The sequence below is a fragment of the Scyliorhinus torazame genome, chromosome 8 (genome assembly GCF_047496885.1).
Source record: "Scyliorhinus torazame isolate Kashiwa2021f chromosome 8, sScyTor2.1, whole genome shotgun sequence".
Lineage (NCBI taxonomy): Eukaryota > Metazoa > Chordata > Chondrichthyes > Carcharhiniformes > Scyliorhinidae > Scyliorhinus > Scyliorhinus torazame.
The window spans coordinates 273,199,027-273,213,046 of NC_092714.1; the positions used below are offsets into that span (position 1 = coordinate 273,199,027).

A 14,020-nucleotide genomic window follows, 5' to 3' on the forward strand; every position below is an offset into this window, starting at 1 on the left:
ACCACCCCACCACAGTGCCCCCAGCCCCGAATGATGACCCCCCTACCTGCGGATCAGCCCTCCCCCGACTGTGGAGGCGCTGGACTGAGTCCGCAGCCGCCATGCTGAGTTCGCGACGGATGAGACCACACGTGTCCCGCGCCGTCGGGAACTCGGCCGGTCGGGGGCGGAGCATCGGGGTGCGGGCCTCGGGCAATGGCCTGAGGCTGTTGATACGGCGCGTGGCGTACTCCTAAAATACCCTGCTTTGGAGGGGGCAGAGCATCGCGAAAGCGGCGCCGCTCCCGATTCGGTCAGGAAATGTGAATCTTCGGCCGTTTGCCAAACACGAATTCGCCGTCGGCGACCGGAGAATCCAGCCCAATGGCTTCTGTCCTCCCAATATTTAGCTGGAGGAAATCGGATGTCAAGAAGTCAAGAGGGGCAGTAATAATGCATTATCTAGCAGCAACAAAATGAATATTGAGGCAGATTAACAATAAAACGTGATGTGAGGTTTAATGAGATTGGAAGCTCCAATATTTGCATTCAGAGAAACGAATTGAATTAAAAGTTCAACCCAGTAGAACGTAGACACAGGAGATAATCCTGGGTACTCTCGGATAACATACATTCAAGAACATATGAATAAGGAGCAAGAGTAGGCCATTCGGCCCCTCGAGCATGCTCTTCCAGTTGGTAAGATCTGACTCATCAGATTGTGGGTCTCAACTCCACTTTCCCTTATGCCAATATCAATCAAGAACCTGGCTAGCTCATCCTTAAAAATATTCAAGCGCCCACTACACTCTGGAGAAGAGAATTCCACCAACCAACAGCCCTCTGAGACAACAAAGTCTCTCCTCACCTCTGTGTTAATGGGGAGACGCCTTGGGCTGGATTCTCCGGTCTCCGATGCCGAAATCACGTTCGGCAACCAGCCGGAGATTCCCAGTTCCTGACCAAAACATGGGCGGCGCTGCTTTTGTGATGCTCCGCCCCCTCCAAAGCGGCGTACTCTCGGAGTACGCTGCGCCACGTATCGACAGCCTCAGGATGTTGCCTGAGGTGCGCTCCACCTCCGACCGGCCGAGTTCCCGATGGCGCGGGACACGTGTGGTCTCACCCATCAGGAACTTGGCGTGGCGACTGCGGACTCAGTCCAGCGCCTCCACAGTCGGGGGAGGGCCGATCCGTGGGCAGTGGGGGACATTATTCGGGGCTGGGGGCACTATGGGAGGGTGGGCCGGGGCGCACGAGCCGGTCGAAGGAGGGGACTATTTGGCAGGCCGGGTCGGCGAGCAGCCAGCGCCATGTAGCACGGCGCGACCGCTGCAGGCCGCCACTGTCGCATGCGTGGCCACAGACCCAACAGTTCTCTGGGGCTTATTGGCAGCTAGAGCCGGGTGCTCTACGCTGCAACCCTGCTAGCCCCCCGCAAAACGGGGAATCAGTGGCAGTTTTGCGCCATTTCTTCTGGCATAAAGCACCACCGTTCCCATGCCAGCGTGGCTCATAGACCCAGATTTGGAGAATCCAGACCCCTATTTGTAAACGGTGTCTCCTCGTTCCAGTCTCTCCCATGAAGGGAAACAACCTCTCAGCACCCATCCTGCCAAGCCCCGCAGGATCTTAAATAAGTCAGCCAATCACAGGTGAGGAATCTGGGGCGAAATTCTCCCGAAACGGCGCGATTTCCGCCGACTGGCGCCCAAAACGGCGCAAATCAGATGGGCATCGCGCTGCCCCAAAGGTGCGGAATGCTCCCATCTTATGGAACTCTTAAATGGTGACTCCCTCCATGTTAACACAAAATAACTCTGTGTTGTGCAGTACCTTGGATGAAGCATTAAAGTTTAGTTAACAACATTGAAAATGTGAGACAATCTTTGGCACAGCCGCTTGTTTCTCCCACATACCACATCTACAAGTTGTGCAATCGACAGCCCAAAGTGGACAAGGACCGCATCAGAAGAGTTAATAACAGGCCGGGACAATTTGTTGTAGCCAGTGAAGAGAGTTTTCAGGAGGCACTCCTCAGCTTGGGCCCGAGATTCCACGTTGCAGCAAACTGAAAACAGACAATTATTACAGGTCAATCGTTATAGAGGAATTCACTAACATTAACTCAACTCTGCTTGGAGCATAGGAAGGTAGGAAAGTATGTTGTGAAGAAGACATAAGGATCTTGTAGATGGACATAGATAGGTTGAGTGATTGGGCAAATATCTGGCAGATGGAGTAGAATGTGGGAAAATATGAAGTTGTTCACTTTGGCAGGAAGAATAAAGAAGCAGAGTATTACTTTAAGGAGAATTCTGAGATGCAGAGGGATCTAAGCGTACTAGTGCATGAATCACAAAAAGTTGACATCACAAAAAGGTACAGCATGCAATCGAGAAGGCTAATGGAATGCTATATTTTATTCTCAGAAGAATTGGACACAAATGTCAGGCTGGTATGCTTCAGTTATACAGGGTATCAGTGAAACCACATCGCAAATATGCGTGCTGTTTTGGTGTCCTTATTTATGGAAGGATCTACATGCATTGGCGGTGGTTCAGAGGGGATTTACTGGAATAAGCAGGCTGCTTTATGAGGAAAGGTTGGATAGACTGGGCTTGTTTCCACTGGTGTTTGGAAGAGTGAGGGGTGACTTGATTGAAGTAAGAACGATCCTGAACTGCATGGGTAAGGTGGATGTGGAAAGGATATTTCCTCTTGTGCGCGAGTCCAGAACTACAGGCCACTGTTTTAAAATTAGGGGCTCATCCTTTTAGTACCGAGATGTGGAGAATATCTTTTTCTCAGAGGGTTGTGCTCTCTGCCTCAGAAGGTGGGGGAGGCGGGGTCACTCAATATTTTTAAGGAAGAGGTAGATAGATTCTTGTTAAGCAAGGGGGTCAAAGGTTATCAGGGGATAGATGGGAATGAGAAACTCGAAATACAAACAGATCAGCCATGATCTTATTGAATGGCAGAGCAAACTAGAGGGGCCGAATGGCCTACTGTTGCTTCTATTTCATGTGTTTGTACGCTCAAAATAGACTAAGGGCTGGATTCTCCGATTTTGAGGCGATGACCGGGGAATTTGTCTAGTATTACGACCAAAATGTTGGCAGCGCCGTGCACCGATGCTCCACCCGGTGAGGGGTAAACAGCCGCACCACGTAAAATCCCCGCCGTTCCCCGCGGATAGGGCCGGAAAGTTGCCGGGTTCATGGCCGCGTGTGTACACGACGGCGTCCTGCAGTGGTCGCACCGTACAACATGGCGCCGGATGCGCGCGGACCCGGCCTGCCAGACAGTGCCCCCTCTAACCCGCCTCGCCACTCCTGGACCACACCCCACCAGTCCCCCCAGCCCCCACCAAAGGACCCCATGGCCAGCAGAGCGGCTCCCCCACCCCCCCCCCTCCCTCGACTTTGGCAGCACTGGATACAGTCTGCAGGTTGACAGAACCTCAGATCACAAGTGATTCACACCGTCGGGAATTCGGCCCGTCGGGGCAGAGCATCGGGGGAGGGCCTTCAGGTGACGTCCTGAGGCCGTCTCAATGGTGTGCGGCATACTCACCTATTATGCTGTTTTGGAGGGGGTAGAGCATCCAAAAACAGGTGCCGTCCCCAATTTCAGTGTCAAAAGAGATTCTCCGGTCAATGGCTGAATGCCATTTCAGCGTCAGCAATTGGAGAATCCCACCCTAAGTGATTGCTAAGAATCTATTCTTATTTTGAAGGGACAATAAAGCTGCCTTTTTCACACCCTTCCCTGCCTCTTGCAACAACAACCCCCCCCCCCCCCCCCCCCCCTCCAGCTGCAAGAAAGGAGACAAAGCGGACTGTGGGAATTACTAAGGAATCTCCCTATTTTCCCTCTGCTGGGAAGCTCATCGGCCGGAATCTTGCTCGCTGCCTTCTCCCAGTATCTGAAGAAATCCTTCTGGAAAGCCTGTGTGGATTCCAGCCAAAACATGGAATGGCGGGGATGATTTTCACTGCTCGATAAGAACAAGCGAAATGCCAGGGGCAACATCAACCACTCTACATGGCCTTCATCTATCTGACCAAGGTTTTTGGCTCAGTCAATTGGGAAGTGCTATGGAAAATCCTGTCAAAGACCGGCTGTCCAGAGAAATTAATCAACACCCTTCTTAAAGCGACATTCTCATGCCACATGGCAGAGTTACCAATTCAACCATTGGGGGAATTCTGGAGAATGATCTTAACCTTTAAAAAAATCCATAATTCAAAAGAAAGGTTGTCATTTATACATGCACCAATCATAAACTCAGGACCTCGGTTTTAGTCAGGACAGTTGAGAGCGAAGCACTGTCCGAAACCTAGACATTAAGGCGAATACCCTTCCTCAAAACATTGCTCCGATCTCTCTTACCCGAGAGGGCAGGCAGAGGGTCCATGAAAGGTGGTACTACCCTCTCTCAAGCACTACACCTGGGCTGTCAACTGGACGGATGTGCTCAAGTATTCAGAGTGGGAACTGAACCTGCAACCTTTTGCCTTCTCTCTTAGCCACTGCATACTCAACCCAAACCTTAAATAACAGATTTAAACAGTTAATGTTATTTAGCAACACAACACCTGCAGATGAAACACGTTCTAAATAACTCAGGTTCCGAATCGACCCTTTCAAGCTTCTTTGTTCAGCCACTAATCTTTGTATTTTGAATGGCCACTGATTCTGAACCATGCTTTGATCATTTAGAGGCCGGGTGTCCTGTACAATCTTCAGTCTTTAACCTCCAAAAACATTTATTTCAGAGTGAAATAGGAGCCGAACATGGGGATTATTAATAGATTGATTGTGGCAAAAAAACAAGTTAAATATTTATATTGCATGGGCGTCATTGTCAGACCTGATGTCTTTATTTTTAAAAGCCAGAGGGACATAGAATAAATCCCCGTATGTCATTGTAAATGTAATTAATATTCTGTAATAAAAACAGTAAATTCTGGACAATCTCAGCAGGTCTGACAGCATCTGTGGAGAGAGAAGGGAGCCAACGTTTCCAGTCTGGGTGACTCTTTGTCAAAGCTGGGGAGAACTGGAAATAAGATTAGATTAATATTATGTAGTGTTGCAGCGACCTGATCTCTCAGTCTGCCTCTCAGCTGCTCGCTGTCTGAAGGTGGGTTTGCTGGGAAAATAACCCCAATATCGCAACCTTCGTCTAAAGATGCCTTTAACACCAAACACCCCCAACCCGCCACTTTTATATGGCACTGGTTACATCTACAGAACAATGTGGAGATATTTAAACATCAATCCGTCTCTTAACTCAAGATTCAAGTCATAATATTCTTTATTATTGTCACAAGTAGGCTAACATTAACACTGCAATGAAGTAACTGTGAAAAGCCCCTAATCGCCACATTCCGGCGAATGTCCAAATTACCTAACAAGCACTTTTGGGACATGTGGGAGGAAACCGGAGCACCCGGAGGAAACCCACGCAGACACGGGGAGAACGTGCAGACTCCGCACAGTGACCCAAGCTGGGAATCGAACCTGGGTCCCTGGCGCTGTGAAGCAACTGTGATAACCACTGTGCTATCGCCCCGCCCCAGTTGAAATTAGAACTTGTTACTGAGAAACATTCGTCAGCATCTGTACAATCCACTGCCAGCCCAATTAAACAAAGGCATGTAAATAAATGCGATATATGACATTGGCTCCAATATCAAACTCCCCACATTTAGAAAGTTGCTTCAGTTTTGAGGATCAGACAGAATGGGTTGTTTCCCGCGATCACAGAAAGTGCAGCGTTGATGTTCTCAGAGTGATTGGATTATCTGAACACGATCGGCCGGTGGGAGGGGTCCAGGAGGGTGGAGCTGAGACCACAGACCCACCAGCCTGAGGGGAGGGGGAAACCCCGCTCTCTGGGCCGGTGGTTATGTCAGAAAGGCTGAAATGGACAAGAGGTCATTCGATTGTTTTTCAATCTGGAAACTGAAGGAGCATCAATGTGTGAGACTGGGTGGTTGGGGGTGGGGGGGGGGGGGGGGGGGGTGAGGGAGCGTCTTTGCAAGAGAGTGATGTGAGAGAGGCTGAATGTGAGAATAAGGGACAATATGTGTCAGAATGTGTAACCAAGGGTGTATAACAATATCCACGAGTGAATGTGTGTGACAATATTAGTGCTTGTGTGACACTATTGTGTGTGTAACAAAATTAGTGTATGAGAGTGAATATTAGAGTGTGTGTAACAGTATTAGTGTGTGAGTGAATATTGGTGTGTGTGGCAATATTAGCGCGTGTGACACTATTATCGTGTGTGCAACAATATCAGTGTGTGTGAGTGAATATTAGAGTATGTGCAACAATATCATAGATTTCATAGAATTTACAGTGCAGGAGGAGGCCATTCAGCCCATCGAGTCTGCACCAGCTCTTGGAAAGAGCACCCTACCCAAGATCGACACCTCCACCCTATCCCCATAACCCAGTAACCCCACCCAACACTATCAGTGTGTGTGAGTGAATATTAGTGAGCTGGTGTGATAAAAGCAGTGTAAGTGTGAGGGCGGCAGGTCTTGTCCTGGGGTATAATTAGACCGAAGTTACTGGGAGTCAGTTTCAGTGTTGGATTTCCTCTCCCCCTCCACCTACCAGCCCTGTCCTGGTTGATAAATAACTCTTACCGGGCTGTACCTGTGGGGGGGGGGGGGGGGACAGTGGCAGCAATAGGAGATGATCAGAAATCTTACCTGGGGAAATCTCCATGAGTATGAGCAGCAGGAGAACAAAGTTAGTCCGCAGCGAGGGCATCATCCTGGGCAGACACACCAGCTCCCTCGCCTGCCCCTTTCCAGCTCTCTCAAACTCTCTCCTGGTTCTTTCACTCTATCTCTCCCTTTCCCTTCTGTCCGCTCTCTTCCATTAACGGAATCCTGAAGGAATAAATCTTTATTCTCTCTGTGTTTTATACTTTGCCTCAATTAGAAGAGTGGGGGAGTGTTCCAGCTCCTCTCTCACTCTAACTCTCTCTTTTAAAAAGAAAGCCAGAAGGTTTATTTTGTCTGTAGTTGGCTTCTCCCAGTTGCTGACGGTAATGCTCTCCCTTTACCACATGCATAAGCTCCTTCTGGGCTGTGGCAGGACTGGTTCTGATTGAGTAACCTTCCGGGAGCAGCCCGTCCCTATCCAGAGAGGGAGGGAGGACGCCAGCCTCTCAGCAGACAGCTCAGGGACCAATCTTCCCCTTTCTCCCTCTGTGGGTGGGCAGAGTGACGTCAGTATTGGATGAAATGGAATCAGATGTGGCAAATCGTTAGCAATTAAACACCTTCCCGAAACAATCTCCAGTTGTATTTGTGAAATAGACCGAGGAGCCTGGGCTGGGGGGTGAGTGGGTTTTGAGGGAGAGCTCCAGGCAGAAATAGGCTCGCAGTGAAATCAGTTCTCCATGTGGGATCTTGGGGAGGGAGCTGGATTTAGGAACACAATTTGCAGCTCCGAAATTGCAATAAACTGTGGAGTAATTCCCCACCGGGCCGAACAGCGGAACCTGGAATATTCCTGGTTCCAAAGGTACAGCACAGCTGGCGCCCACAAAGAGGCCATTCGGCCCGTCAAGTCTGCACCGGCCAAATCCCGCTTTCTCCCCCTGCCCCGGCACGTTCTCCTTTTTCAGATAAGTCCCATTCCCTTTTGAATGCTGCACTGGAGCCTGTCTCCCACTAGCCTCTCGGGACTGAATACCGTCAGAAACCTGAATCACCGCAATGTCTAAACACTGTGGATCAGACAATGGACAAGTGTCTGAATGGTGTCCCCACTCTGCTGTGTCCACATCAAATATCATTTCACAGATTTGAGTTCAGTGTAAAAATGAACTCTTCCTACTGGGACCTGGCGTCACGGCCAGGGTTTTATACGGATCGGTGGTTCTCCAGGTGTGGTTATATGGATCAATGGTTCCCCAGGTGTGGTTATAAAGATCGGTGGTTCTCCAGGTGTGGTTAGACAGATCAGTGGTTCTCCATATGTGGTTATACATATCGATGGTTCTCCAGGTGTGGTTATACGGATCAATGGTTTTCCAGGTCCGGTTATTCAAATCGGTGGTTCTCCAGGTGTGGTTATATGGATCAATGGTTCCCCAGGTGTGGTTATAAAGATCGGTGGTTCTCCAGGTGTGGTTAGACAGATCAGTGGTTCTCCATATGTGGTTATACATATCGATGGTTCTCCAGGTGTGGTTATACGGATCAATGGTTTTCCAGGTCCGGTTATTCAAATCGGTGGTTCTCCAGGTGTGGTTATACAGATCAGTGGTTCTCCAGGTGTGGTTATACAGATTGGTAGTTCTCCCGGTGTGGTTTTTCTGATCAAGTTTTCTTGAGGTGTGGTTATACGGATCGGTGGTTCTCCAGGTGTGGTTATTCAGATCGGTGGTTATACAGATCGGTGGTTCCCCAGGTGTGGTTATACAGATCAGTGGTTCTCCAGGTGTGGTTATACAGATCGGTGTTTCTCCCGGTGTGGTTATACAGATCGGTGGTTCTCCCGGTGTGGTTATTCAGATCGGTGGTTCTCCCGGTGTGGTTATACAGATCAGTGGTTCTCCAGGTGTGGTTATACAGATCGGTGGTTCTCCAGGTGTGGTTATTCAGATCCGTGGTTCCCCAGGTGTGGTTATTCAGATCGGTGGTTCTCCAGGTGTGGTTATTCAGATCCGTGGTTCCCCAGGTGTGGTTATACAGATCGGTGGTTCTCCAGGTGTGGTTATACAGATCGGTGTTTCTCCCGGTGTGGTTATACAGATCGGTGGTTCTCCCGGTGTGGTTATTCAGATCCGTGGTTCCCCAGGTGTGGTTATACAGATCGGTGGTTCTCCAGGTGTGGTTATACGGACCAGTGGTTCTTCCGGTGTGGTTATACAGATCGGCGGTTCTCCCGGTGTGGTTATTCAGATCGGCGGTTCTCCAGGTGTGGTTATTCAGATCGGTGCTTTTCGAGATGTGGCTATACAGATCGGTGGTTCCCCAGGTGTGGTTATACAGATCGGTGGTTCTCCCGGTGTGGTTATACAGATCGGCGGTTCTCCCGGTGTGGTTATTCAGATCGGTGGTTCTCCAGGTGTGGTTATTCAGATCGGTGGTTCTCCAGGTGTGGTTATTCAGATCGGCGGTTCTCCAGGTGTGGTTATACAGATCGGTGGTTCTCCAGGTGTGGTTATTCAGATCGGTGGTTCTCCAGGTGTGGTTATTCAGATCGGTGGTACTCCAGGTGTGGTTATTCAGATCGGTGGTTCTCCAGGTGTGGTTATTCAGATCGGTGGTTCTCCAGGTGTGGTTATACAGATCGGTGGTTCTCCCGGTGTGGTTATACAGATCGGTGGTTCTCCAGGTGTGGTTATTCAGATCGGTGGTACTCCAGGTGTGGTTATTCAGATCGGTGGTTCTCCAGGTGTGGTTATTCAGATTGGTGGATCTCCAGGTGTGGTTATTCAGATCGGTGGTTCTCCAGGTGTGGTTATACAGATCGGTGGTTCTCCAGGTGTGGTTATTCAGATCGGTGGTTCTCCAGGTGTGGTTATACAGATCAGTGGTTCTTCCGGTGTGGTTATTCAGATCCGTGGTTCCCCAGGTGTGGTTATACAGATCGGCGGTTCTCCCGGTGTGGTTATACAGATCAGTGGTTCTCCAGGTGTGGTTATATGGATCAATGGTTCTCCAGGTGTGGTTATACAGATCGGTTGTTCTCCAGGTGTGGTTATTCAGATTGGTGGTTCTCCCGGTGTTATACAGATCGGTGGTTCTCCCGGTGTGGTTATTCAGATCGGCGGTTCTCCCGGTGTGGTTATACAGATCAGTGGTTCTCCAGGTGTGGTTTTTCAGATCGGTGGTTCTCCCGGTGTGGTTATTCAGATCGGCGGGTCTCCCGGTGTGGTTATACAGATCAATGGTTCTCCAGGTGTGGTTATATGGATCAATGGTTCTCCAGGTGTGGTTATACAGATCGGTGGTTCTCCAGGTGTGGTTATACAGATCGGTGGTTCTCCAGGTGTGGTTATTCAGATCGGTGCTTTTCGAGATGTGGCTATACAGATCGGTGTTTCTCCAGGTGTGGTTATACAGATCGGTGTTTCTCCAGGTGTGGTTATTCAGATCGGTGGTTCTCCAGGTGTGGTTATACAGATCGGTGGTTCTCCAGGTGTGGTTATTCAGATCGGTGCTTTTCGAGATGTGGCTATACAGATCGGCGGTTCTCCCGGTGTGGTTATTCAAATCGGCGGTTCTCCAGGTGTGGTTATTCAGGTTGGTGGTTCTCCACGTGTGGTTATTCAGATCCGTGGTACCCCAGGTGTGGTTATTCAGATCGGCGGTTCTCCAGGTGTGGTTATACAGATCGGCGGTTCTCCAGGTGTGGTTATACAGATCAGTGGTTCTCCAGGTGTGGTTATACAGATCGGCGGTTCTCCAGGTGTGGTTATTCAGATCGGTGCTTTTCGAGATGTGGCTATACAGATCGGCGGTTCTCCAGGTGTGGTTATACAGATCGGCGGTTCTCCAGGTGTGGTTATACAGATCAGTGGTTCTCGAGGTGTGGTTATACAGATCGGTGGTTCTCCAGGTGTGGTTATACAGATCGGTGGTTCTCCCGGTGTGGTTATTCAGATCGGTGGTTCTCCAGGTGTGGTTATTCAGATCGGTGGTTCTCCAGGTGTGGTTATACAGATCGGCGGTTCTCCAGGTGTGGTTATTCAGATTGGTGGTTCTCCAGGTGTGGTTATTCAGATCGGTGGTTCTCCAGGTGTGGTTATACAGATCGGTGGTTCTCCAGGTGTGGTTATTCAGATCGGTGGTTCTCCAGGTGTGGTTATTCAGATCGGTGGTTCTCCAGGTGTGGTTATTCAGATCGGTGGTTCCCCAGGTGTGGTTATACAGATCGGCGGTTCTCCCGGTGTGGTTATTCAGATCCGTGGTACCCCAGGTGTGGTTATTCAGATCGGCGGTTCTCCAGGTGTGGTTATACAGATCGGTGGTTCTCCAGGTGTGGCTATACAGATCAGTGGTTCTCCAGGTGTGGTTATATGGATCAATGGTTCTCCAGGTGTGGCTATACAGATCGGTGGTTCTCCAGGTGTGGTTATTCAGATCGGCGGTTCTCCCGGTGTGGTTATACAGATCGGTGGTTCTCCAGGTGTGGTTATACAGATCGGCGGTTCTCCCGGTGTGGTTATACAGATCGGTGGTTCTCCAGGTGTGGTTATACAGATCGGTGGTTCCCCAGGTGTGGTTATACAGATCGGCGGTTCTCCAGGTGTGGTTATACAGATCGGCGGTTCTCCAGGTGTGGTTATACAGATCGGCGGTTCTCCCGGTGTGGTTATACAGATCGGTGGTTCTCCAGGTGTGGTTATACAGATCGGCGGTTCTCCCGGTGTGGTTATACAGATCGGTGGTTCTCCAGGTGTGGTTATACAGATCGGTGGTTCTCCAGGTGTGGTTATACAGATCGGTGGTTCTCCAGGTGTGGTTATACAGATCGGTGGTTCTCCAGGTGTGGTTATTCAGATTGGTGGTTCTCCACGTGTGGTTATTCAGATCGGCGGTTCTCCAGGTGTGGTTATATGGATCAATGGTTCTCCAGGTGTGGTTATTCAGATCGGTGGTTCTCCAGGTGTGGTTATACAGATCCGTGGTACCCCAGGTGTGGTTATACAGATCGGTGGTTCTCCAGGTGTGGTTATTCAGATCAGTGGTTCTCCAGGTGTGGTTATACAGATCGGTGGTTCTCCAGGTGTGGTTATTCAGATTGGTGGTTCTCCAGGTGTGGTTATTCAGATCCGTGGTACCCCAGGTGTGGTTATACAGATCGGTGGTTCTCCAGGTGTGGTTATACAGATCAGTGGTTCTCCAGGTGTGGTTATATGGATCAATGGTTCTCCAGGTGTGGTTATTCAGATCGGTGGTTCTCCAGGTGTGGTTATACGGACCAGTGGTTCTCCCGGTGTGGTTATACAGATCGGTGGTTCTCCAGGTGTGGTTATATGGATCAATGGTTCTCCAGGTGTGGTTATTCAGATCGGTGGTTCTCCAGGTGTGGTTATACAGATCGGCGGTTCTCCAGGTGTGGTTATATGGATCAATGGTTCTCCAGGTGTGGTTATTCAGATCGTTGGTTCTCCAGGTGTGGTTATACAGATCGGTGGTTCTCCAGGTGTGGTTATGTGGATCAATGGTTCTCCAGGTGTGGTTATTCAGATCGGTGGTTCTCCAGGTGTGGTTATACAGATCGGTGGTTCTCCAGGTGTGGTTATATGGATCAATGGTTCTCCAGGTGTGGTTATACAGATCGGTGGTTCTCCCGGTGTGGTTATATGGATCAATGGTTCTCCAGGTGTGGTTATTCAGATCGGTGGTTCTCCAGGTGTTATACAGATCGGTGGTTCTCCAGGTGTGGTTATTCAGATCGGTGGTTCTCCCGGTGTGGTTATACAGATCGGTGGTTCTCCAGGTGTGGTTATTCAGATCGGTGGTTCTCCCGGTGTGGTTATACAGATCGGTTGTTCCCCAGGTGTGGTTATTCAGATCGGTGGTTCTCCAGGTGTGGTTATTCAGATCGGTGGTTCTCCAGGTGTGGTTATTCAGATCGGTGGTTCTCCAGGTGTGGTTATACCGATCGGTGGTTCCCCAGGTGTGGTTATACAGATCGGTGGTTCTCCAGGTGTGGTTATTCAGATCGGTGGTTCTCCAGGTGTGGTTATTCAGATCGGTGGTTCTCCAGGTGTGGTTATACCGATCGGTGGTTCTCCAGGTGTGGTTATACAGATCCGTGGTTCCCCAGGTGTGGTTATTCAGATCGGTGGTTCTCCAGGTGTGGTTATACAGATCGGTGGTTCTCCAGGTGTGGTTATACAGATCAGTGGTTCCCCAGTGTGGTTATACAGATCGGTGGTTCTCCAGGTGTGTTTATACAGATCAGTGGTTCTCCAGGTGTGGTTATACAGATCAGTGGTTCTCGAGGTGTGGTTATTCAGATCGGTGGTTCTCCAGGTGTGGTTATACAGATCGGTGGTTCTCCAGGTGTGGTTATACAGATCGGCGGTTCTCCAGGTGTGGTTATACAGATCGGCGGTTCTCCCGGTGTGGTTATACAGATCGGTGGTTCTCCAGGTGTGGTTATACAGATCGGCGGTTCTCCCGGTGTGGTTATACAGATCGGTGGTTCTCCAGGTGTGGTTATACAGATCGGTGGTTCTCCAGGTGTGGTTATACAGATCGGTGGTTCTCCAGGTGTGGTTATACAGATCGGTGGTTCTCCAGGTGTGGTTATTCAGATTGGTGGTTCTCCACGTGTGGTTATTCAGATCGGCGGTTCTCCAGGTGTGGTTATATGGATCAATGGTTCTCCAGGTGTGGTTATTCAGATCGGTGGTTCTCCAGGTGTGGTTATACAGATCCGTGGTACCCCAGGTGTGGTTATACAGATCGGTGGTTCTCCAGGTGTGGTTATTCAGATCAGTGGTTCTCCAGGTGTGGTTATACAGATCGGTGGTTCTCCAGGTGTGGTTATTCAGATTGGTGGTTCTCCAGGTGTGGTTATTCAGATCCGTGGTACCCCAGGTGTGGTTATACAGATCGGTGGTTCTCCAGGTGTGGTTATACAGATCAGTGGTTCTCCAGGTGTGGTTATATGGATCAATGGTTCTCCAGGTGTGGTTATTCAGATCGGTGGTTCTCCAGGTGTGGTTATACGGACCAGTGGTTCTCCCGGTGTGGTTATACAGATCGGTGGTTCTCCAGGTGTGGTTATATGGATCAATGGTTCTCCAGGTGTGGTTATTCAGATCGGTGGTTCTCCAGGTGTGGTTATACAGATCGGCGGTTCTCCAGGTGTGGTTATATGGATCAATGGTTCTCCAGGTGTGGTTATTCAGATCGTTGGTTCTCCAGGTGTGGTTATACAGATCGGTGGTTCTCCAGGTGTGGTTATGTGGATCAATGGTTCTCCAGGTGTGGTTATTCAGATCGGTGGTTCTCCAGGTGTGGTTATACAGATCGGTGGT

The 14,020-nt window shown here is 49.8% G+C and overlaps 1 protein-coding gene across 1 annotated transcript in view; it reads right to left on the minus strand.

Moving 5' to 3' along the window:
• The window catches only part of LOC140428657 (neuronal acetylcholine receptor subunit alpha-4-like), a 29,906-nt gene extending 22,706 nt beyond the window's left edge, over positions 1-7,200 (minus strand). Inside the window, exons 1-2 of the mRNA XM_072515340.1 lie at positions 6,711-7,200; positions 1,899-2,050 (exon numbers count right to left, since the gene is read on the minus strand). Of these exons, the coding sequence (XP_072371441.1) occupies positions 1,899-2,050; positions 6,711-6,774 (216 nt within the window). The 5' untranslated portion in view covers positions 6,775-7,200. The remainder of the gene's footprint in view (positions 1-1,898; positions 2,051-6,710) is intronic.
• Between the last annotated feature and the right edge of the window lie 6,820 nt (positions 7,201-14,020).